Below are 26,363 nucleotides of genomic sequence, written 5' to 3'. Positions count from 1 at the left end.
TTGCAGTGGGAAGCCATTGGAGAGATTTTCCATAAAATAATGTCATAATTCAATCTACTTTTTACTGTGCAGGAAGGATTGATGCTTAGGTAGAAGATGATTGGAGAAGATATTGTAGCAATACGCTGATGATAGTTATGTAGATGATGAATTTATGAGGTAGCTGTTGAGATCAGTGGTTGAATTTGAAATATATTAAGGGGGCAGAGCCAAGAAGACTTACCAGGTGGTCTGAAGGGAGGTACAAGGGAAAGAGAGAACTATCAAGATTTTTGTCCTGGTAACTTAGCATATGATGATCCTATTGACAGAGATAGTGAAGTCTGAGAAGACCAGTGTAGGGTGTGAGGCAAAAGCAAGAGTGTAATAATTCCCACATTATGTTGAGTTACCAAATCATTGTCAAAGGGCTAGGTCAGACAGTCAGTTAAGTATAACTGTCTGGGACTTAGGAGAAATATCTAGACTGGACAAACAGAATTGGAAGTCATCAATTTATAAATAATACTCAAAGCTATGTTGGTGTTAATTAAGAAAATCATGGGTGTAAAAGATATCTCTATGATAATATCAGATTTACAAATAAACATGGCTTCTCCAGTATAAAATCTTACATAAACACATGAATCCATGAGCTCAGAAATATATCTAATTAGAGTCCATAAGGATAACCCAATTTATAGCTATACTTTCATTATAGAAATTTCTACTCATACTTAATTACTTATATATTATTTTAAAAAAGAGAAAATATGCATTTTCATAAAGTTGATTTAACAATGCAGAAAATTTACTTTTGAATGAAGAAAATGTTCCACCCAAGTAAACATTTAAATTTTAATTTAATTGAATTGTACTTAAATTTAATTGTATTTCTTCCACCCACTTGTGGAAGACACCCTTTTATAATGCAAAGTTTTCAAAATTTCTCTATGCGTGAGAGGTGGTATAATGTAGTGTTGATTGATTAATGCTAAGTTTCTGGTGCTGATCTTTCCTGTCTTTCCCTTCTTTATAAATTATGTGACAGTTACAGCCTTTTTGAATCTCAGCTTCCTCATCTCTAAAAGAGGAAGACTAATATTAACTACCTTAGAGTATTAAATATTTTAATCCAAGAAAGGCCCTTAAACTTATGTAAGTGGAACAGATTTTTTTTTAATGTGACAGAAATTTCTACTATTCATTTTCAAAAGGAGAATTAGTGTGAAATAGTAGAACGTGGCTTCCCTAACACCACTGGGGGAGACACAACTTTCTTTTATATGCCTCTTAATTAAAGGAGTTGGCCTGACACAGTGAAATCCACTCAAATCATTTTTGCTGGGGACCAAACCATGTAGTTGAAATAGGCAATTTGGTAAAGGTTGGCTTGATCTAAGGATAAAATCAAAACTATCTAGAGAAGTAGCAAGAACCAGTATTAGTTAGGTTGACCTTCATGGAAAGTTTTCTTTCACAAGTCAATAGTTTTTTTGTTTTCCCAGAAAAGCGTTCAAGATTAGTCTCTGCTAACAGCACAGAGGACTGATATTCTGCATAAGAAACGGCAAGACAATTTACTTAGACAATCAACTAAGAGAGAGTAACGCATTTTTTAATGGCAATTAATAAAGTTTACACATAGATATTGCTTCTCCAATTTAAAATCTAAATACATAAATAAATCCACAGATGAGAAATACATTTATTTTGAATTCTACAAATATAACCCAGTTTAGGACTTGTACATAAATTAGATAGTCAGCTTATTCACCCTTGGAAAAATTGATGGGAAAACAAAATTTTCTTAGAAGAGCATGCTAGGTCATTTCTCCAATACAAGGACAAACAGACTAAAAAAAAAACTCTTAAATTTTACATTTTAGTGCATCACTATATACCCAAATAAAGTCATGTGCATTTAGAAAAGGAAAACAAAAATGGTCTTAAAAAAACAAACCTCAGAGAAACTAAATATATATATATATATATATATATATATATATATATATATATATATATATATAGCATTGTTTTGGTGAAGCATCCAAAATAGATGAAATTTTCTTCCTCCCTAATACTCTACCTCCTGGGGTTCCCTCCCCTTTCATTCATATTATTCCCAAAGGAGCCAAAGGAGCATTAGGTCTCCTTGTTTTCTGAATTCAGCACCTGGGTTTTGGGATTATAATTGTTTTATCTTTTCTCAGTTAATACCCCTATCTAAATATTGCTTGAGTCATCTTAGAAAGTTGACTAAATTTGATCCCCCAAGAAGTATTAGATCTAAATGGTTTATTTTCTGATATGGTTTCTTTGATATTCTGTGTTTCTGTTTGGAAGAACTGCTGATTTTCTCTCAAGTACCTGGTGCTGGTACCATGCTCTCTTTTCCTATTATGGCTTAAGGCAGGATTTTTCAAATCTTCACATTTGATGTCAGATCATTCTTTGCTGTGCATGGTAGAATGTTTAGCAGTAACTCTGGCCTCTACCCTTTAGATGCCAGTTGTAAATCTCCTTTCCATTCCCAGTTGTGGCAACCAAAAGTGTCTCCAGACATTGCCGAACGTCCCCCAGGAGGCAAAATTGTGACTAAAAACTACTGGCCTAGAGACAGTGGGATAAGTTGATATACTTCTTGGAAAACAAAAGTTAATTTGGTTTTCAATGGGAAATATACCTTCAAGTATGGTAGGGGGCTTCTTTGATCTATTCCCTGAATCATGGCTGTCAATTCTAAGATCCTGATGTCTCAAGTCAGCCCTCTTTTCATTCAGTCTCTCTTCCAAGATTGTATTTTAGGAGTTCACATCTGTCTGCCTTCCACTTTTCTTACGTCCCTATAACTCCCATTTTTTTTCTTATAGATAACAAACATTTTTTATGAGACTGAAATTTTAGTTCCTTCCCTTGTAGAAATTATAGCATAAGGGATAGGGAGAAATTGCAGGCTTCAGAGTCCACAGCACTGCACATTGCACTATCTTGGGGATGCTGGAAATGTGGATGGCACAGATTACTTTCATGTCAAGCTGTGCTCAAAGAAAAAAGAAAAGTGTGTTCAGTTCAACACAACTTGTCTTTATTATGGATTTGATAATACATTTATTGCAAAATCACAAATAGTCTTTGGGATATTTTGACACTATGGCATATATTTTTAATGATCCAGAAATGACAATTTATTTTGCTTAAATTTTACTAGTGCCCTTGTGAAAGGATGCCGTTGTCTGGAAATTGACTGCTGGGATGGATCACAAAATGAACCTGTCGTATACCATGGTTATACACTCACCAGCAAGCTTCTGTTTAAAACTGTTATCCAAGCAATACACAAATATGCATTCATAGTACGTGCGTATCTTTGTTAAATTATAGTTATTTAAACACAATATAATTTACTTGCTTCAAAATCCTATAATGCTTGGCTTTAGTTTAGATTAGTGATATTTCAAATTGTGTGTTATGATATGTAGGATATAATTAAAGGTAGATCTATCAAAGTTAATCTCAAGTAGTAAGATGAATGTTTCAGGGAACTTTCTGTTTAGTTATATAACATATATAGAATGTGTGTGTGTATTTTGTTACAATGCAAAATATATTTCTTACTGTGAGTTATAGCCAAAAACGTTTAAGAATTACTGGTATATATAGTAGTAAATATTTTAGCAATATTCAACTACTTTACTTTCAAGACATAAAATATGCCAAAAGTGTATTATATAGATTGTTGACAGTTTTTATGACTATGATGGCAGCTAGCCATACAACAAAGAATGTTTAGAAGTTTACTTGGATTTTAAAGTTATTGTTGGATTTACTAAAGTCACAGATTCAAAGATCTAGTTCTTTTGAGAGCTTCTAAATTCAGCCTACAAATCCTAGTCTATAAATTGAATGAGTTTTACCATTAAGTTTAGAAAAATACTTGATTCTAGCTACAAATGTGACTTGTAAAGCACTTTTGGACATTTTAAATTGTTTTTGTAAAGTTAGTATGTTTGATTTCTTAAGTATTTCAATCACAGTGGCATTGAAGAGATTTAACAAAATCTCACTGAGTATTTAAACAATGTATATCTAATAAATTAAACATACAAATTTGATAAACCTAAAGTTCTCCTAAGTAGGTCAATACAATATCTATGAATATAAACATAACTTAAAAATAACAAATTTAAATAAGCTGCTCTATTATTTGAGAGTATAAAATACTAAAAATGTATAAAATATACATATAAAATATGAAAAATTTCTTTTAGTATAAAACATTGATATATGGCATTGATTCTCTTAAATGTCTAATTTCTGATGATTTCTAAATTTATATCTTGCCCTTGAATTCTATACCAACATAGATAAGGACATATTGGACATCTCCTCTTGCATTTTTAACTAGTGTATTTAACTTAACATGTTTAGAACTGAGCTCAAGATACTCCTCTTCCTTGCAGGCCTGCTCTTCCCATGGTCTTCCCCATCTCAGTTATGGGTAACTCCTGTGTTCAAGCTTAAATCGTTGTAGTCAACTTTAACTCTCCTCCCTTTGTTTATCTCCGATCCTTCAATAAGTTCATTAGCAAATCCTCTTGGGTCTACTTACAAAATATATGTTGAATTAACCCCTTCTCTCCATGCTCACTGTCATTGTCCTGGGCAAATACCTTCACTTCTCACTTGGGTTTTTGCAATGGCTTCTTATTCAATCTTCCTGCTTCTCTCCTGGTTCCCCTGCAATTTCATCTCAATGTTTCAGCCAGGGTTACCTTTTGGTAAGTCAAATCATGTCACTCCCCTTCTCAAAACCTTCAGTCCCACTAAAAATACAAACTAAAATCCATGTCTAACCTGTTTTCTGTTACCTCCAACTTCTACTCATCTCTCCATTTTTCACATGGCCATTCTGGCCTCTTTACTGTTTTCAGACTCATTTCAAAGCCCTTGCCCTCCCTATTCTCTTTATCTGAAATACTCTTACCAAGTATTTGCATAGCAAATCCTTTCACATCATTCAGGATGGATACCTGAGAAAATAGAAGCAGTCTTAAAATTCAAAAGCTTTGCAAGGATGGAAACCCTTATAGCTTCTAAGACTTAAAGAGAAAGAGATGGAATGAAAAAAGTTCTTTGAAGCAACGAAGACTCAATGAGACTTTTCAGCTGATCCAGGGGACTCAGTTTTGTAGCAAAGGTTGGACTAAAAGTTGAAATTTCTACTCAAGATAATCACCATTAATTCGGGGAACAGAGCAGTAAAATAAAATAGACATGATAATTATGACTAGGAAAAAACTTTAGATATAGTGACTGGTACATGTAACCTAACTAAAAGGATGCATATAGGGAGTCTAACATTTTAAGGGTATTACATTGCCAAAAACACAACACAATACCAACATAGCAAAATAAAACATAAGCATGACTCTTAAGTGAGCATTAAGACAACCCTTGGTCAAGAAGTGAGCTGCAAAAGTTGCCTAGCATTAAGGAAAGCAAGCCACTCAACACCTACTTTAGTGTGGCAGTGGATAAAAGACAATTGGACTCCTTCCCTGAAGGTGGGGCCAAGGATCAAAGAGGACCAAAAAAAAAAAAAAAAAAAAAAAAAAAAAAAAAAAAAAAAAAAAGAGCTTTCCCTAATAAGTGTCAGGGGATAATTGAGGAATCTGTATGCTGGCCATCACTTTGTCTAGTCTCAAAATCACTTTTTATATTTGAGAAAGATTTTTATGCTGATTTCTTGATATTAAACTGAGTCATATATATATATACATATATACATATATATGAGTATATATTAGGTTATTATAGTAGGCTGAATAAGGGCCCAGGAAGGTTCTAATTCCTGGAACCTGTAAATATTACTTTATTTGGGAAAAGAGTCTTTGCAGATGGATGAAATCAAGGACCTTGAGATCAGGAGATTATCCTGGATTAGCTGGGTGAGCCCAAATGCCATACAGAAGAGGAGACAAAATGAAGATGAGGGGTAGAGATTGGAGTGATATGGCCACAAGCTAATGAATGTTGGCAACGACCAGAAGCTGTAAGAGGCAAGGAATAGATTTCCCTTAGAGCCTGCTGCTCCCTTGATTTTAGCCAGTGAAACTGATTTTCAAAGTTTGGCCCCTAGAATTATGAAAGAATAAATTTCTGTTGTTTCAAGCAACCAAGTTTGTGGTCAATTGCTTCAGCAGTCACAAGACACTAATATACTTATACATTAAAAAGGCATAATATTGTATCTCCTATTCGAAGGCTGTAATAATGCACCAGACCTTGGTTTGTTTATAAGTTGGTACATTTGTGCCCTGATAAGTATATAGGAAACAAAATAAAGAAAATAATTTTGAATGAGGCCCTAAAATGAGTGTTGTTTTTCTGTTTTGTGGCATATTTCAAATTTACAGTGGTGACAAAGGACAGAGAATATCTTTGTAAAGCCATCTTTACTTAATAGATTCTTTTTATTATTGTATCTTTATCTTTTTTTTTCTAATTATAATGCCATGAGTTTTAGATTATAGGATTTGGAACTAAAAAGTTAGAAAATTAACATCTCCTCTATCTTATCCATGTTAAAGTTTTTCTTTCACATTGAAAAATATCTAAATAAGAATATCTGATAAGCAAATATACATGCATAAAACATTAAAATGTAGAATTATACTCCTTGGCAACTTGTTTTTTCCTCATAAGACTATATTATAGATAATTTTCTATAATATAGTAATATATGTAGCTCTACCTCCTCCTTATCAGGTTTTTATCATTCCTTTAAATGGACAGAATTTACTTAAACAAATATCTTCTGTTGGATGCTTCAGTTGTTTCCTATATTTCTAGTATAAATAGTAATAATCTTCCTTTTTATACAGATTTAATGCTCCCTGTTATGTCAAACTCAAAAGTACTTTCAGTTTAAAGAATACTTATTTTGCAAAAGTACAGAAACATTGAATGTAAGTTTTAAAATAGATTAACTGCTTCTATTAATTGCATTAAAATTATTGAGGAGTTCTGATCAATAACCATTGTAATGGTTAATTTTTTAGGCATCTGACTATCCAGTGGTGCTCTCTTTAGAAAATCACTGCTCTCCTTCCCAACAAGAAGTGATGGCAGACATTTTGCAGTCTGTTTTTGGAGATACCTTGCTTTCTGATATGCTTGATGATTTTCCAGACAAACTACCTTCACCAGAGGTAACATTTTGTCTGAGAGGCTCAGGTTAATAAAAAAAGAAAAAGCATGTCACTATTATATTGATCCATAAAACTGGGTTACAGATCAATGAAAGTGCTTAGTTTTGATTGTTTATAGAGGTGTATCTTTGCAATGTGTTGCCTGGGAAATGTTCCAATGAGCATTTGGGTAAATACATTTTGATAAAAAAGAATATAGAGAGATATATGTAAAAAGTTACATTTTTTATTGTGTGTCATACCCTATGAGTCCAAAATTTTAAGTCAGTTAATATTAAGGCACAGGAATTTGATATGTTTTATAGGCAAAGCCTAAGAAAGATTGTGTCCAATTCCTTAGCATCTGGGTGGTAGGTTTCCCTTTTTTTAAAAAAGACTTATTTATTTATCTATTTATTTATTTGAGTGGGAGAGAGCTGAGAGGAGGCAGAAGGAGAGGAAGAGAGAATCTTAAGCAGATTGTGCTGAGTAATCTCACAAGCCTGAGTGGAAACCAAGAGTTGGATGCTTAACTAACTGTGTCACCCAGGTGCATCCTCCTCCTTTAAATCTGCTCTTTTTAATTCCTCTAACTCTTATGGGCCTTCCTCCATCCTCAACTTAACTTCAAGTACTTGGTTTAAAAAAGTGCCTGCACCCTAGCCTCATGATTTTGATCTCTCTTCAGCTATTTCTTTATTATTCTCTGTTTCAACCTAAATTTCCACTTTCTCATCTCACAACCTAATGAGCTTTGTCTTCCAGCTGCTCCTCAGTAAGTGTCTCATTCTCATCAGAGACTTTGCTACTAGTAAATTCTAACAGACTTATTTCAGTCACCATCTGACTTCTTTCCTTCAGAATGTTCAATGCTGGGAAGGCTCCTTCCTTTCCTTGAAACACGGAAATACCACATTTTTTTAGGTTTTCCTCATTCTTCTTGGGCGAGTCCTTAGTTCCCCTGCCAGTCTGTTCTCCTCACCCCAAATTTCATCAGAGGATAGGCAAACTTTTTTTTTTTTTTGCATGGCATGATGGCATTGTCTAACAACAAATAGTTTAGTTTTGACATGTCATCATTTTGGTATGTAGAGTAGTATTTCTGTAATATTTGAGTATTTTCTTTATCTTATTTAGAAGAGTGGAAAATTTAAAGGTGACAGTTGTAACACTGGTGATAAGAAGTATAGAACTCATGATAGCATTGAAATGTACAAAAAAAATTGAACAGATGGAAAAACTGACTCTTTCACCCCGTAAGAATTCTCACGACTAAATGCTCAATTATGATAGAAAAGAAATATTAAATAAAGACCTTGTGCAAAGTGCTGGAAACATATCATCAAAGATTTAATCAAAGATGTAATCTAAGGTTTAGTCTAATGGTCTAATTCAAGAAATTATGATAATTTGTAGCTTTCTAAGAATAGGACCCATCCTCCTATTATTTATAAACAACTTTCTAGAATCCAGATATGTAGTTTTCATTAATGTTTTTGTTTCTATACCAAAGTAAGGAGATGCTTTCCAATGAGTAGAGGAATTAGAGATAAGGTCATTTTCTCATATCTCACTCAGTCACTGGAGTAAAAAGAATTGCCTAGAGTCTTGTTAAAGAGGCATAATTCCAGCTCTACAACTCAAGATTCTGATTCTTTAATTTTGAAGTAGATCCCAAGAACCTATTTCTTTTTTTTATTTTTTTATTTTTTTATTTTTTTATTTTTTATTTTTTTTGCCAAGAACCTATTTCTTAATAAGAACTCCAGATGATGCTTTAAAAAAAGAGTTATTTATTTATTTATTTATTTATTTATTTATTTATTTATTTTGGAAAGAATGAGAGATAAAACAAGTTGGGAGGGACAGAGAGAGAGAGAGAGAGAGAGAGAGAGAGAGAGAGAGAATCTCAAGCAGACTCCCTGCTCAGTGTGGAGCCCAACAGAGGTCATGGCTTACTACCCAGAGGTCATGATCTGACCTGAAATCAAGAGTCAGATGCTTAACTGATTGAGCCCAGGTGATGCTTTTGATACATGTGTTTGCATAGTGCATTTTGGAAAAACTCTACATTAGAAAGTAATATAAGGACCATAGTAATAGAAGGTCTAAGGTGATGGAGTAACTTGAATGGGTACCTGGGATAGCAAAGTGAAGGGACAACTCAAAGCTCCTTGAAGAAAAGAACTTTTTTTTCATAATCCAGATTTCTGCAGCATTATACATAAAACTTAGCAGATATTTTAATAAGTACATTAATAGGGGCTCTTGGCTGCCTCAATCAGTAGAGAGCATGTATCTCTCCACATTGGGGATGGAGCCTTCTTAAAAACAATATACTGTAAATTAATTTAATAGTTGAAAAGGACAGGGATAAATAAGGGGAAGAAGGGAACTGGAAATCTTTGGATTTAGAATGACTGACACTGCTGGTGAATTTTGTTATGCTTTAAGTTTTGATGGACAGGAAATATTAATTTGATGATGCTTGTGGCCAATGCAGTTAAAATATGAAGAAGACTTACAAATATTTAATTTAAATTTAGTCCATTTTAGGTGTCAAACATTACAATAGACATTTTTAAATACCTGATCTCATTTAATATTTTTTCATGTTGGATAACAGAGTGATGATCTGAAGCATTTGCTGCCAGAAGTTGTAACATTCTAACTTTTATAGCATTGCAAGCATTTTTACATATATATAAATGTATACAAATATATAAATTATATAAAATATGTACAGTATGTGTGTACATATAATTTTCATGTAAGCCAATTTCTTAAAATGGTAGCAATTTGTGGAATGTAAAAGAAATGGAGCCAGAGTAAGTCCCAATCATAACAGGCTGATTTTGGGGTGAATTTTGGTCAATACTATAATATAACTGGTTTCTGTTAAGGTATTATAGGGGTATGGAAAAAGAGGGCATTCTTACATATTTTACTACTGTGGGATAACTGAAAACATGGTGAAAGACTTTTCAATGACTGTTAAAATGCAAACTTCCCTCTAAATGTGTAATTGTATCTCTCTTTCAAATCATTTCTGTAGGCATTAAAATTCAAAGTATTAGTTAGAAACAAGAAAATAGGATCCTTAAGGGAAACCCGTGAAAGAAAAGGTTCTGATAAGCATGGTCAGGTAGAGGAATATGAAGAGGTAGATCAAGACGTGGACGAAGAAATCAAAGAATCAAAAGCATTGGCTGTTTTAGAAGACGATTCAGAAAAGGAATCAGAGACAATAAGTGCAGCTGGATTACCACTCTTCAAGAGAAGGAGGGTGAGATGATACTTTGTGAAAATCTTACAAGTGATTGAAAAGTTGTTTTGTTTTCTTACTGTGGAGAATTAAGCATTTTCTTTTTTTTTTTTTTTTGGAAGGAAAATTCTTTTTCCTCCTTATAAAAATTCTAGTCTATCATTTAAAACTTGTTTGGAAAAAATTAACATGGGAAGAGAAAATTTTAAAGTTATATCTTCTCTTGCATTATCTGTTTTAAAATTCATTAATTTGAGAGAGAGAATGCATGTGTGAATGCACAAGTTGGGGGAAGGACAGAGTGAGAGAGGAGAGAATCTCCAGCAGCCTCTGGCTGAGCACAGAGCACACAGGCGCTTGATCTCATGACCCAGGAGATCATGACCCAGGAGATGAAATAGAGTCAGACACCTAATTGATTGAAGCACCCAGGTGCCCTTGGCTGTTTATAATGTTTTCTCAATGGTCCAATATTATGTATTTTTATGTAATAGGCATTTTGCAATGTTCAAAATACAAGCAAAGTATTTCTGCCTTCAAGGAGACCATACTAGCAGAGACAAGAAAATTATTGTTACAATATATAGTATTGTAAGTATGAAAGTTGGCATGACAAAAGAAGGTTATCTTGAATTACAAGTGACATAAAACTAATTCAACTGGTTTAAGTAAATCGTGAATTAGTTAATTGGCCCACATCAATGAAAAGTTCAGGGAAAGGGATTCAAATTTCAGGAATGACATGGTATAATGTCTCAAGCAAAGTCCACAGAACTTTCTTTCTCCAACTTTGGATCCACTTTCTCTACATTGGTGCAAGACTTCACGAAGCATTAGCTTTATATGCTTTTAGGCTCACATCCAATGGAAACCTACTTGTCTCTCAGATGACCAAGCAAACTTTTATGTGCACTGGCTACAATCCAGGTGTGTGCACATCCCAGAGTCAATTGCCATGGCTAGGGGACTGCAAATCTCTGATTATCGAGGTCCGAGCCATATTATCAAGCCCATGGATTGAGCTTGAGCAAGGAATATTTTCCCAAAAACAAAACTTGGGAAGGTGCTAACAGAAGTGTAGAGGATGTAGATGCTGGCATGTGAAAGATCAAATGTATACTGTATAGCAGAAATTATTCCCAGATGTTTGATTACCCTGGGCATTTACTTACTCATGACTAAATATCCTAAAGTTATCAAATTCATGAAAATAAATTGATATCTTTGGGAAAAAGGAATTAGTAATAATTGCCATCTTCAATACTTATTATATTAGTTGGGATTTTAGATGTATCCTGTCTCATGTTAACATTAAATACTATCATCATGAAAAATAATTACATTAACACCTTCCAAATGGCTTTTGAGGAGAAAATATTATGAAAAGACTAATGTAATTGATCTGAAAGCATGTTTTCTTTATTGGAAAAGGAATTTTTCAGATGATTAGTGCAAAAAATATGAAATTCCTGCATTTTATTTTTATACCACAAAGGTAAAAGTGGCTATGGCCCTATCTGATCTTGTCATTTATACCAAAGCTGAGAAGTTCAGAAGCTTTCAGCATTCAAGGCTATATCAGCAATTTAATGAAACTAATTCCATTGGGGAGACAGAGGCTCGAAAACTTTCAAAGTTGAAAGGTAAATAATTCTTATGATTCCAACAGATGAAGTGTTTAAAAAACTTTTATGCACTGCTAAGGTGTCAAGATTGGTCAATGACATTTATAAAAACTATATTCTCATAAAATGCCAACATATTTAATGTAATTTTAAAAAAGACAATATGCCTCAGGTCACAACAAGTGATTTCACAGAACTTGTTTAACTAATTTCTTTAGGTCATGAAATTTTCTTTGAGAATGTCCAGTGTGGAAACTTGGGTGGGCGGGGCTCTGATGAGCAGTTTATAGAGGAGAGTGGTAAGTGACAAAGGTGAGCAGGATTGAAATCTCAGGAGTCATATCATCCCCTATGTGTTTCTGAAGGATGCCTTTGATAGTAGTGTAAAGGTGAGGCCCTGTAGGGAAGAGATGATGAAGGCTCATGGTAGAGAGAACGGAGCCATGGTGAACTTTGTGGAGTCAGCATGCACCTGAGGTAGACAATTAAATAGACCTAGAGACTAGATCCAAGGTGGGGGAGAAGGAGGACATGACAGCCAGGTCAGGCTGCTACATGGCTGTGCAGAATGCGCACTGTCCCTGCATGTCTGCAGTTGTACCATTTGTCTCCACATCTTTTAACTGTCTTCTGATTCTGAACCTGAGGTGGATTATCCTGTTTGCTAGAGTCCAGGATGCAGCTAGGCCTTGGAAAGAGAATGGGAAGCAGACCCAACCCTTTTTTCAAACTTGAATGATGGGGAATAACCTCAACTTTAAAAAAAAGAATGAGTAATTAACTCGGTAGGTAAGGGACTCTCCAAATCTTTCTTTAAAAATGCAACCTACCCCCCCCCCCAAAAAAAAGCAACCTACCATCCTGTGTCGAAACACCATGGCAAGGAAATCAGTACCTGCAACTGACTCAAAAAAGCTGTTGGCTTCTTGGAAATGTGGATTCTGATGTATTTGATGGTTAACCTCTTAGGGCTGGCCACTGGTGCCCAAGGGTTTTGAGGTATACTTCAGATCATCTCTTCAAACTGACTCTAAATATTTTAGGGTCCTTTTGTTTGTTTTTTAAACTCTAGATTATGACAAAAACCAATTCAGTAGGTCTCAACTACAGTTAAAATAATAGAGTAGAATAGAATGGAATAGACTGGACTGGACTAGAATCATAGAGATTCAACTAGAGTATTATATTGTGAAACAAGCATCTGTGTATATTGTGTGTTGGGTGGGATATAAAATATATTTCTTGCAGTGAGTATTGAATTTGGATGACCTACTTTGCTAGCCTCTATTCTTTCAAGCTATTGAATGGTTTTGTTGTTGTTCAAGGTAATAAGACCTCTAGGCACAGCAAAAGTAGTTATAATTCTCTTACTCTTATTGTATTAGACACTTGCTCAAAATTTGTAAAGGGACTGGGCAGTTCTGAGCAGAGGCATAAAATGTAACATCACCATCTCTTTGGAAAGAGTACAGAAATTTTCCTTGCACCAAAAGCCAATAATAAATAATTAATGATGTGGATGAAGGTGTACTCCAAGAATGTCCATCATTATTAAAAACTTAAAGGTCACTAAATTTACAATGCATAAAGATCAGAAACGACTTTTCATATGTGTGGATACTTTTCAATCACTTAAAAATAATGTAGTAGGTGAATGTTATTGAAATGGAATGATTTTTTCATGTTATTTTTAAGTAAAAAAATGGAAGTTTAAAAAAGGAAACAAATTATTCAATTAAAAAATACACCTATGACAATGGAGTGGAAAGAATATAGCAAGAGGTTACCTGGTTATTAATTGAGTGATGAGATTATATAGTTTTATTTCTTATTTTTTCTTATTTAAATTTCTCATTTATCTAAAATGAACATAAATTGCATTTATAATAATGTAGCATGTTTAATTTCTAAAGGCCAATTTCAGAAGTAACAAGATCATATTATGTTAAGGGTCTTTAGTAATCATTCATGTTTATCACTTTGTAGATAGGAAAAATTAAGATCCAGAAGAGTATACATTTTACCAAAAGATTAGCATCTTATTTAGGGCTGGATAAGGAATCATGGTAGTTGGACACACATGGTGCATTTATACATGAGTAGCTTCAAAATAAACTTTCTCTCAAGGAGTGCATAACTTCTATACTTGAGAGCTGATAAAGTTAATTATAATTATTAACATCAGTAATTTTAAAGTTTTACTTGACAATGCTTCCTAAAGAATAGTATGTGGGATAAGGGCGGCAGCGATTCCATTCCAGTTTGACCAGCAAATATAGTGGGCGACAGGCATTAACCATTTCTCCCAATACTGGTCACCATAGTAGCAGGAGTAGTTGTGGGAACAGGATCTGCTTAGTGAAGGAATAAAAGCCTTGGAAAAACATGAAACCTATGTTCAAAAATTTGAAGGGTGTCCAGTGGTAAAGGATATAAATTAGTTTTGAATCTCAAGCAACTTAAATAGAACATATATAAATAGAAACTTATAAAAATATGTAAGTAGAAACATAAAAAAAATAGAAACAGAGTCTGTGTAAGTGATGTGTAGTACACTCTAAGTACAGACCTTATCTCAGTAAAGAAAAACATTTGAAATACTCAGAACTACAGTAGTCCGCCTGATCCAGAGGAGATACATTCCAAGACCCCCAGTGGATGCCTGACACTGTGGAGTGCTGAACCCTATATATGCTCTGTTTTTCACTATACATACATATCTGTGATAAAGTTGAATTTATAAATTAGGCACAAAGATTCACAACACTAATAATGAAACAGAACAATAATAACAAGATGTTGTAATGAAAGTTATGTGAATATAGTCTCTCTCAAACATCTTATTGTACTGTACGTACCCTTCTTCTTGTGATGAGGGGAGATGATAAAATGCCTACGTGATGAGATGAGATGAGGTGAATGATACACGCATTGCAATGCATTGTTAAGGTACTAGATACGTTCTGGTGATTTGTCCGAAGTAGGATCATCTGCTTTAGATCCTGGTTGACTGTAGGTCACTTAGATCACTAGAAAAAAATCACAGATCAGGGGGGTACTGTTGTTCTGGGAGTTTGCAAGTTCTCTTTCAATGGAGAGATGCAGAGATTGAAGGAACTTTGAGGGAAGATGCTGTGGTAGTTAGGAAGTTAGGCAGCTGAACTGAATGTTTTTAAGGTTGCCTTTCAACCCTGAGAATCTGTTGGCTATTCACTGGGTTAATTTGGATGGCATTATATATCTTTATATGACTTACATATGATTCTGCCCTAATACGAAAACCAAAGTAAAAAAAAAGACAAAGTGGAGAAAGATACAATTTTTGTTTTAAAAAATGGATGCATTTTATTTGGGAATTTTATATATTCCCAAATATATATTTTTACATATTCCCATATATATTTATGTCAAAGTGAGATTAATTGGGGTGTGAAAAACAGAAGTATATTATTTAACCTTTTTTACATCAAGTGAATGGTATACATTAAATTGTGTAATAAAAAATTATTTGCTTCTCAATAACAGTGTATTATACTGTCAAAGGCATGGATTTATTTTGATTACCATTAATTACAAATATTTTTGCTAAAACATACGTATCAAAAGTATTGAGACGATTATAGAATAATATATAGAAGCATAGCAGTTTATTGAATTTATTTGAAATCTTTTGCAGTGTTCTAATATATATATATATATACATTTTTTTTTTAGCCCACGAGTTTATTCTTCACACCATGAAGTTCATTACCAGAATTTATCCCAAAGCAACAAGAGCAGACTCCTCTAATTTCAATCCTCAAGAATTTTGGAATATAGGTTGTCAAATGGGTATGTTTTATAGAATGTTGAGTTTCTGCAAAAATAAGATAAAATAGGTTCATTTTGTGAATTAATGAAAGATTTATGAAAAGAGCTTCCCAAGTAGATTATTTGCGGGGGCCCTAGGTGTTTTGGGGTCAGGCAATGATGAATTATTGGTTTCAAGATCTGAAGTTATTCCTAAATGGGTCACAGAGGGTAAATCTAAGGAAGGGTAAGGAGCATGTAGCTTAGGTTCATAAAGAGTTAACATAAGAAATGTAGGAAGGGAAAAAAGAAATCAAAATGGATTTACAACGACAGTGAATATCAATTCCCTTGCTTAAAAGATTTGCTAAGAGCTTCTTTAAATCAAGTGACCTCTACCTTTTATACTTTACACCACTTTCTGCATTCACAGTATTGAAAAGTGAATGAGAATGCATAGCAATGTTATTTGCCCTTACTAGACTCTCTCTATTCCAAATTGATTAGTTTTTCACAGTACAGACACTGACCAGTCAGCAGGTACCAGGTGTGAACCCTTCTGTCCCTGGATTGTGACCAGGCCCCTTGGAGGGAGGGAGAGAGTGGGGTTAGGATAGGTGGGTGAGGGGATGAGGGGGGAGTGGAGGATATAGTGGCTATTTGCCAACCTATATGGAGGGACTTCTATATTTTAAAAGCAATTATTGCCAACCTATAAGGAGGGACTTCTATATTTTAAAAGCAATTATTGCTCTATATTTTAAAAGCAATTAAAATATTTTAAAAGCTATATTTAAAAGCAATTATTTTAAAAGCAATTTTTAAATAAAAAAATATTTAAAATAATTTAAGCAATTATTTGTCACTTTCAAATGATAACAATATCTCTTTGGACCTGAAAGTTTGAAATATACTCGGTGTCTTTTCTTCTGGCATTTTGTGTACTGATTTTCTCTATTCTCATGTTTCCGGAAAATCATCTGACCTGTACATTGCTATTTTGTAATGTATACTGTGTGTCATTTTGATTTTTAACTCAAACTTTAAATTACAAAATAATTTAAAAGTTAGACTTTGAGACTCACCTTCATACAGTAATTTACATATGGCAGGGAGGAATGTCTAAAAATCAGGAATTATTGGCTAATGACACTTGCTCTTAAAATGCTTGGACATATAAAATCCATGGTTATATTTCAGTAAATCTTTGAACTGTGTTTCTTTAGCTGTACCCTCTCTTTCCTGACAATACCAAAATACTTTTTTTCTCACAGTGGCCTTAAATTTCCAGACCCCCGGTCTACCCATGGATCTTCAAAATGGGAAATTTTTGGATAATGGTAGTTCTGGATATATTTTGAAACCACAGTTCCTAAGAGATAGTAAAACACTGTTTAGTCCAAATAAAATACCAAGATACAGTAATCCAGTGACACTTACAATAAGGGTAAGATGAGTAACTTTTTCTTTTTTTTTTTTTTTGGTTATTATATAAGCTAGAGAGTCAGCATTAATATTTTGAGTTCCACTGATTTCCTGTAATGTCCTTTAAATTTCTGCTATTCTTTTTAGATATTATAGGTGGGTGGTATTTCAGTACCTCTCCATATCTGAAAAATCTTTCTGTTTACTTTTGCATGAATAGAAATATTGAGGATGAAAGCTTCTCTTTCTGAAGTCTATATTTTTCCATTGTCTTTAGGCCTTTAGTATGTGATAGAGAAGCCGGAGTTCAGTCCACTTGTTACCCTGTGGATATGCTACTCTCTTCCTCCTTAACTTTACAGAATTTTACTAGGAAATTTTAGGAGCTCTTGGATTTTCATTAATCTACAGAATTAGACTTTCACAGTTCAGGACTTTTGCTCCTTGTCTCTGAATATTCTTTGATTAGTACTGAGAAACAAAAATTTATCCATGTGCTTTTCTTGAGTATCTGCCTGCGTGTTTACTAGTTCCTATCAGCTTTATCACTTTCTTTTTTTCCCTGCCATTGGTTTTCCTCTGTATTTAATTTAATTCTTCACTGATTCTAATGTAGATGTGAATTTTTCTCCTGCATTATCAGTTTCTCTTCTCCAGTTTTTATTTACCTCATACTGTTTCCTTTGTACTTCTGTCTCTATCCTACCTTGCACCCTGCCCCTGCCACCACCCCCCTCTCTCCCATCTTATTACATCCTGTGTATTTTTATTAGGATCAAAAGTAGTTGTCTAAAATTTATTGTTTCCCATAGTATGGATGCTATGAAAATAAAAGAGATTGTTTCCAATAATATAGATTTTTTTTGAAAACTTTCTTATTCTTCTATAACCCCCGTGCTATATTTATTTCTTTTTTAGAATACCCCCGAATCTTATGAAGAGCCTCTGGCTTTTTCTCTCCACTTAGCTATAAGTAATTCTATTTTAGATTGTGTCTGTACCTGTGGTTTGGAATATATTGGGTAGGTAGGACTCTTTGGTCCCTCTTTTTATTTAGCTCATTGCCCCTAGAACCATATGAACCAACTCAGATTCTGCTCTGGAATTTTGGTACTTGTATGGCTGCCCCTGGTGAAGACTTTTGTGTCTCCTGTTCTGACTAAGGGGAGTGCTGCTGCCTTGCTGGCTGATGAGAGCTTCCCTGCTCTGGTGCCCTGGCTATCAGGGTGCAGGAAATGCTACAACCCAGAGTGCACACCCCATAAGTCTTCCACTCTCAGCTCCTTCCTCTGCTGTGCTGAGGTCATAGGACTTGGGGACCACTTTCATCCCGTACAGGTCCTAGCCTTTTTGCCCCAGCTGAGGATGGAGATTTCAGAGATGTTGCTGTTTTCCAGAGATTAATATGGAGAGGGTAGAGCAAAGTTGAATGAGACGGAAATGTTCCAGGCCACTGCAGAAAATAGTGAAATATGTAGCTGACTTTTTTCTTGGTTGTTAGGGATTTTGTGACTCTAAAGTTTTGTTTTGTTTTTTTTTTTTTAAGATTTTACTTATTTATTTGAGAGAGATAGCACAAGCCAGGGAGTGGGGAGGAAGAGGGAAAAGCAGACTCTATGCTAAGCATAAAGCCCCAGTCGAGCTTCACGCCACAAACCTGAGATCCTGATCTGAGCCAAAATCAAGAGTCAGGTGCTTAACCAACTGAGCCACTCAGGCACCCCGGATTTTGTGACTCTAAAGGTAGAGGCATATGGTAGCTAGGTAGACATTGCCTCCAGCTCTGGATGCAGCCCCAAATCAATTAGTTGGCACTCTTTCTAGGATCCAGCAAAATATTGACCATTAAGCTTACCTTGCAAATATTATTATAACTTTGGCATTCTTTTTGTATTTTTTTAATACAAAAATTTAAAAGATTAGTAACTTGTTCTTTTACTTTTGGTTATAATATAAGCTAGAAAGTATACTTTAATATTTTAAGTTCCAGTGATGTTCTTTGGTACCTTTTAAATTTCTGTTGATCTCTTCAGCCATTATAAGGTGGGTAGTATTTCAACATCTTTCTACATCAGAACCAGTGTCTCCCTGTTGCCTTTTTGCATGAATGAAAAAATGCAAAAGGCTGCATTGTTCTAAACTCCTCATCTTGTCATTGTAGTTGCTGTTCTAGTGAGATAAAGGGATGAATCAGCCACTTTGTATGGTCCTCTCTTATTCCTCACAAATCTCCTTGTGTCTGAGGCTTTCCTCTCTTTTTTTTCCTTTCCTCCTAAGTGATTCTTTCTCTCACAAATTTATGGGCTCCTTTTTCTCTACCTGCTTTTGAAGTATTTATATTGTTAAGGCTTTTCCTTTATAAAAAAATTTTAAATTTAAATTCAATTTAGTTAATATATAGTGTATTATTAGTTTCAGGTGTAGAATTCAGTGATTCATCAGTTGCATGTAACACCCAGTGTTCATTACATCATGTGCCCTCCTTGGTGCCCATCACCCAGTCACCTCATCCCCCTACCCAATCTCCCTCCAGCAGCTCTGTTTGTTGCCTATAGTTAAGAGTCTTTTATGGTTTGCCTCCCTCTTTGTTTTTATCTTATTTTATTTTTCCTTCTCTTCCCCTATGTTCATCTGTTTTGCTTCTTAAATTCCACATGAGGGAAATCATATGGCATTTCTCTTTTTTTTAACTGACTTATTTCAGTTAGCAGAATAGCCTCTAGTTCCATCCACATTGTGGCAAATGACAAGATTTCATTCTTTTTGATGGCTGAGTAATATTCCATTATATCTATCATCTATCTATCTGTCTATCTATCATCTACCACCTATCACTTCTTCTTTTTCCATTCATCTCTCGATGGACATCTGGACTCTTCCATATTTTGGCTATTGTGGACATTGCTGCTATAAACATTGGGGGTTTAAATCAAATCAGTGTTTTTGTATCCTTTGGATAAATATCTAGTAGTGTGATTACTGGATTGTAGGGAAGTTACTTTTAACTTTTTGAGGAACCTCCATACTGTTTTCCAGAGTGGCTGCACCAGCTTGCATTCCCACCAACAGTGTAAGAGGGTTCCCTTTTCTCTGCATCCTCACCAACATCTGTTGTTTCCTGACTTGTTAATTGTAGCCATTCTGACCAGTGTGAGGTGATATCTCATCATGGTTTTGATTTGTATTTCCTTGATGCTGAGTGATATGGAGTATTTTTTCATTTGTCTGTTAGGCTAAGGTTTTTTTTTATTCTCATCTCAAACTAAATATTCTCCTTGTGTCCTTTTATATACATTCATCATTTCAACTACCAAGAATGCTCAAAACTTTAATCTGACTTCATTTCTGAAATGTAATGGCATATTTTAAATATCCTACTTAGCATCCTTACCTGTTTAATACCTGTTCTTTCAAGCTTAACATTTTAAGGGCTGAACATCCCTTCCTAGTCCTATCTTATTTTTTTTAAAGATCAATGAACTCCATCGAATTCATTATGCCAATTAACTCAGGGTAGAAAATTGGGAACATTCCTCTCTTCCACATCTGTCACTTCCCATGTCCCATTTCTAAATTTTATTGATTCAAAATGTCTTCTTTATCCAATCCCTTGGTCTAATGCCATTTGCTTTCAAAAAAAAATTAGAGGAATTTGTTAGTTGTCATCACATTTCTTCCTTTGGCCTCCTAACAGTTTTTTATATAGTCTGTCTCAGTCCTCCTGATCCATTTTCCACAAGTGACCCAGAGACATTGTGCCCTAGTGCCAAGTCTACTTAATGTTTCTTCAGGCTTCCTGCTTGCTTTCTTAGTTGAGGTTTAGCCTAATTCTCTAGGCCTATCTCCCACCCCTTCCAGTCTGACATCTTGTACTGCTACCATATGACATCTCCATGCAATACATAAACTTTTTCCTTTGACTGGATTATTCTTCCATCCTCCACCTGCCTGTTGCACTCAGACTCATTTTTCAAGATTTAAGGGTCATTTCTTTTTGGAACATTTTTTCCTAAACTAAATTAGTTATGCTTCTTTTCGTAGTTTTGTTTTTCCGTAACATACATACACTGTGCCACTATATTATATAGGCGTACGTCAGACAAATTGCGAGTTTGGTTTCAGATCACCACAATAAAGTGTATCTCACAATAAAACAAATCAAATGAATTTTTTGGTTTGCCAGAATATTTGAAAGTTATGTTTATACTATACTGCGGTCTATTAAGTGTGCAATAGTATTATGTCTAAAAAAAACAATGTACATACCTTAATTAAAAATACTTTGTTGCTAAAAAATGCTAACCATCATCTGAGCTTTCAGCAAGTCATAATCTCTCTTTGTTGGTGGAGGGTCTTGCCTAGATATTGATGGCTTCCGACTGATCAGGGTGGGTTGCTGAAGATTGGGGTGGCTGTGGTATTGTTTTGTCAACTAAGTTGATGTAATATTCTAAATCCTTTGTTGTCATTTCAATAATCGTCACAGCCTCTTCACCAGGAGTAGATTCCATCTCAAGAAACTGTTTTCTTTGCTTATCCACCAGAAGCAGTTCCTCATCTGTTCAAGTTTTATCATGAGACTGGAGTTAATTCAGTCACATCTTCAGGCTCTACTTCTGATTGTAGTTCTCTTGCTGTCTCCACCACATCTGCAGTCAAAACACATATATGTCTTAGTTTGCTGTCTTTATATGGGCAAGGTTCATTGCACCCCCAGAAATTACAACAATAACATTAAAAATTACTGATCACAGATCACCTTAATAAATATAATAATAATGAAAAAGTTCTAAATATTGTGAGAATTATCAAAATGTGACACAGAAACACAAAATAAGCAACTACTGTTGGAAAAATGGTGCCCACAGACTTGCTTAATGCAGAATTGCCACAAACCTTCACTTTGTAAAAAATGCAATATCTGCAAAGTGGAATAAAACAAAGCTCCATCACATGAACATGCCTGTAATGGTTTATCTACTTGTGCTTGTCTTCCTCCCCCCATTGTCTGAAGGCCCTGTGAGGATAGGACTGTTTTTTGTTCAGGTCTTATCCACAGACCTGACACAAAGTATATGATCAATATATGTCAGTTAATTGAATGCTACATCTGTATCTTTGGGGTAAATACCAAATAATGCAATTGCTGAGTCATAGGGTAGTTATATTTTTAACTTCTTGAGGAACCTCCATACTGTTTTCCAGAGTGGCTGCACCAGTTTGCATTCCCAACAGTGTAAGAGGGTTCCCAATCCTCATCCACATCTGTTGCTTCCTGAATTGTTAATTTTAGCCATTCTGACTGGTGTGAGGTGGTACCCCATTGTAGTTTTGATTTGCATTTCCCTGGTGACAAGTGCTATTGAGCATTTTTCACATGTCTGTTGGCCATTTGTGTGTCAAACAAAGGGGCACCTATACTCCAATGTTCATAGCAACAATGTCCACAATAGCCAAACTGTGGAAAAAGCCAAGATGTCTTTGAAAGATGAATGGATAAAGAAGATATGGTATGTATGTATAATGGAATATTGCTCAGCCACCAGAAAGGATGAATACCATTTACATCGATGTGAATGGGACTGGAGGGTATTATGCTAAGTGAAATAAGTCAATCAGAGAAACACAATTATCATATGGTTTCATTCATATGAAATAGTGTAGAGGACCATAAGAGAAGGGAGGGAAAACTGAATGGGAAAAAATCAGAGAGGGAGATAAACCATGAGAGACTTTTAACTCTGGGAAACAAAATGAGGGTTGCTGAAGGGGAGGGATAGAAATTAAGGGGGTTATGTGATGTGATGAGCAGTGAGTGTTTTACACAACTGATGGTTTATTGAAAACTACATCTGAAACTAATGATGTGTTATATGTTAGCTAATTGAATTTAAATTAAAAAGAAAAAAGTTGAACGAATGATTTCTTTTTCAAGTTAAAAATAGTAAAGAGAACATCTGTGCTCTTTTATTGTGGAAGCAAAGATGGAAGATAGTATGCACACATGGTTACAAATGCCACCTATTTGTTTCTGAAGGGTCTCATATAGAGATGTAAGGGGTATGATATAAAACTGGCAGAATTAATGATTTTCCCAGGAAACTGCTGCCATAGCCATGTGGGTCCTTCTCTCTTGCTTTGATCATCCCAGAGAGTTTTGATTACAACTTGTACAAATTATGGAAGGCATGCCTTGAGAATCAAAAGACTTAGTTTTGCCCTTAGCTTTATGTCCTTGATGAAGACATTTCAACATTTCTGGTTTAATGTTTGTCATCTGCAAATTGAGAGTTTTGGAATATGTCAGTCATTTTCAAACTTATAAAATCTATACAACCATTTTCTAAGTTCAAAATCTTATGCATACGGCCAATAGAGAAAAGCATAGGTACTCCTATGGTTGACCACTAAGGGTTTTCTTTCTGACATCTATTTTCTGTAGTGGCCCTTGGAAGGGCTCTGTGAATCAGAGTGTAAAGATTGTTTGAATAATAGCTTCTCAGTTCTCTTTCAGTTCTCATATTCAACTATGATTATTTTTAGTCAGAATTTTTTTTTTTTTGTCATGAGGTGTGCCAAAGCTGAACCTTCTTCATATCAGTAAGGGTCTATTACCTGAGGAGGAGATTTTCAACTGGTAGGCTCTGGTAGCAGTGTACCTGTCTATGGCCAATATTCTTTATAACTACCTTTATAATTTCAGACCCTTAAGTCTAATTAGGTGATTGATCAATGCCCATTCCATAGTAGCTGTTAAATATTTGCATAGTCACTCTGGTTTCCAGCTAATGTTATAATGTAGAAAAGGAAAAATTATACATTGGCACTTTTCTGTTCCTTTATCTTTTTCCCTCTTGCTTTCTTCTTTCCTTCCTCCTTTCTTTTTAAAAAATTAATTATTTATTTGTTCCTCTTTATTTTATTCTTCAGAAATTGAACTTATGCTTCACTTTTTACATTAGTACATTTTACAAACTAGTACACTTGGAATATTGTTTATTGTTTGGACTTTTTTCCCCATAGTAAGACTAACCTTTGCTTTAGCAGTTAGTTTGACGAATAAAAGTGGAAATAAAACTATTGTTAATTACTTTAAGTGTTTGTAAATTAATTTAAGTGTCCCATATGTATATTAGGGACTGATACATATGAAATCATTAATTTTGTCAGACTCACATTGCTTATGATAATATTGACAACAATAAATAATACAAAATTTCGTCATAAATTATCCAAATATATAAATTATACTATCAAAAATGCTATCTTAGGAAATTATGCAGTGTTTATTCTCACATTTCAAAAGTAATATTAATATTGTTTAATTTTTGGCTGTTTATATACAATATGAATTTCAAACTAGTTCATGTTATCAGAGTAATTCAGCCTGAGTTACAGTAGACTGTGATTATAACAATACTTGTAAGCAATGTTTTACAACAACTCTAACAAAGACTTTAAAAATAAGAAAATATTTATGCTGAACTATAAATTCAGACAATATGAATTTTTCTATAATTATATATTGGTGAAATAGAATAATGTAGATATATTCCTAGTATTCTGCTACTGATACTTGAAGGTAAAAGGGTTAAATTTTAAAATTTGTGTATATTACACTTTTAACATCTTTGTGGGAATTGAGAGTCTATATTTTTGGGGAATATTTATTTTATTTTGAAATTGTGTGATTATGGAGTTTGATATACTGCTAAATTTCTGCGTTCAAAAATTTTTGTGCAGCTCATCAGTGGTATTCAGTTACCTCCCAGTAACCATTCATCATCTAACAAAGCTGACACATTAGTGATTCTAGAAACTTTTGGTGTTCCAAATGATCAAATGAAGCAGCAGACTCGTGTAATTAAAAAAAATGGTGAGTTCCTAATATATTTTTTATTGAACTTCTACTAGACTTCTTTCTGGAAATCCTAAAATTTATCTACTGATAGAATTTTGATACATCTTTATTATTCGTAAGGCAAGGGCTTTGCATGAGGTTTAAGATGACCAAAGTGTTATATGCAGCAAAAACAATTTGATTATGATTCAATGTGTTGTTTAAATATATTTTCAGGGATCCCTGGGTGGCGCAGCGGTTTGGCGCCTGCCTTTGGCCCAGGGCGCGATCCTGGAGACCCGGGATCGAATCCCACATCCCGGTGCATGGGAGCCTGCTTCTCCCTCTGCCTGTGTCTCTGCCTCTCTCTCTCTCTCTCTCTCTCTCTCTCTGACTGTCATAAATAAATAAAAGAAAAAAATATATATATATTTTCAGATTACAGAAAAAAAATTATCTGACCTAAAAAATTACTACTTTTTTTCACTTTGACCTCCTTTTTTGTGTCTCTTCCCATATTGCTGAATTAAAGGGGGCATTTTGATGGCTGCAAATCTATTTAGCTTCTAGCCTTTGTGTAAAATAAAGAACGTACAATTGTTCTGATACAATATGTTATCCATTTTTATTTCACTCTGAATTATTTTAGATCAAAGTTCTGTGACTTTTGGCTTTGACTAAGGATGCCACAGAAACCTACTCATAATTCAGTCAATTTTTTTCCAGAAGGGAAATGTAGAAATGGAAGAAATGACTTGGGTAAGATTTTCAGTTCCAGCATACCATGATATTTTATGAAATACACTACTGACATCATCACATCTTCACTGAGGTTGAAATAATTAAGGACATTAAAGTATAGATTCCTAGGATTGACCTGTAGTCAGGATCACTTTGGAGAAAACCTTGGAACTGATTTTTGAGTCTAGAGTCTTCTCTAAGTGGATATTCCAAAGTATAGTGGGATTCATTTCAGAGTCTGGAAGTATGTGCCAGGTTAAATGGCACCAACAGAAAAACAGGTGCAGTTTTAGTAGTCTTTTTTTCTCTTGGGTGATAATCTTCAATAATATCCACCATCTGCCCCTTGCATTGATACCCCAATACTCCTCCATTTCCCCCCTAGTGCAAAGGGTATGGAAAAAAATGTGGGGAATTTTGGCTATTTCACCCTAGGTTATCTATGGGAAGGGATATTGGTGATGATTTACTGCCTTATTTGCCATGCCTTAGAGTAGAAGGCATAC

General features: G+C 34.4%; 1 protein-coding gene across 2 annotated transcripts in view; it reads left to right on the top strand.

Moving 5' to 3' along the window:
- Positions 1-26,363, top strand: part of PLCZ1 (phospholipase C zeta 1) — a 148,574-nt gene that overhangs the window by 118,407 nt on the left and 3,804 nt on the right. The window contains exons 3-10 of one of the 2 annotated variants that reach the window (XM_055318728.1): positions 3,191-3,335; positions 7,044-7,193; positions 10,228-10,312; positions 10,391-10,463; positions 11,929-12,080; positions 15,777-15,893; positions 17,126-17,298; positions 25,020-25,152. In XM_055318728.1, the coding sequence (XP_055174703.1) occupies positions 3,191-3,335; positions 7,044-7,193; positions 10,228-10,312; positions 10,391-10,463; positions 11,929-12,080; positions 15,777-15,893; positions 17,126-17,298; positions 25,020-25,152 (1,028 nt within the window). Of the gene's footprint in view, positions 1-3,190; positions 3,336-7,043; positions 7,194-10,227; positions 10,464-11,928; positions 12,081-15,776; positions 15,894-17,125; positions 17,299-25,019; positions 25,153-26,363 lie in introns of both variants that reach the window. The other variant, XM_055318727.1, reaches the window with a different exon arrangement.

The sequence above is a fragment of the Nyctereutes procyonoides genome, unplaced genomic scaffold (genome assembly GCF_905146905.1).
Source record: "Nyctereutes procyonoides isolate TBG_1078 unplaced genomic scaffold, NYPRO_anot_genome, whole genome shotgun sequence".
Lineage (NCBI taxonomy): Eukaryota > Metazoa > Chordata > Mammalia > Carnivora > Canidae > Nyctereutes > Nyctereutes procyonoides.
The sequence above is the reverse complement of the archived record's forward strand: the minus strand, read 5'-3'. Positions and strand labels throughout refer to the sequence as shown.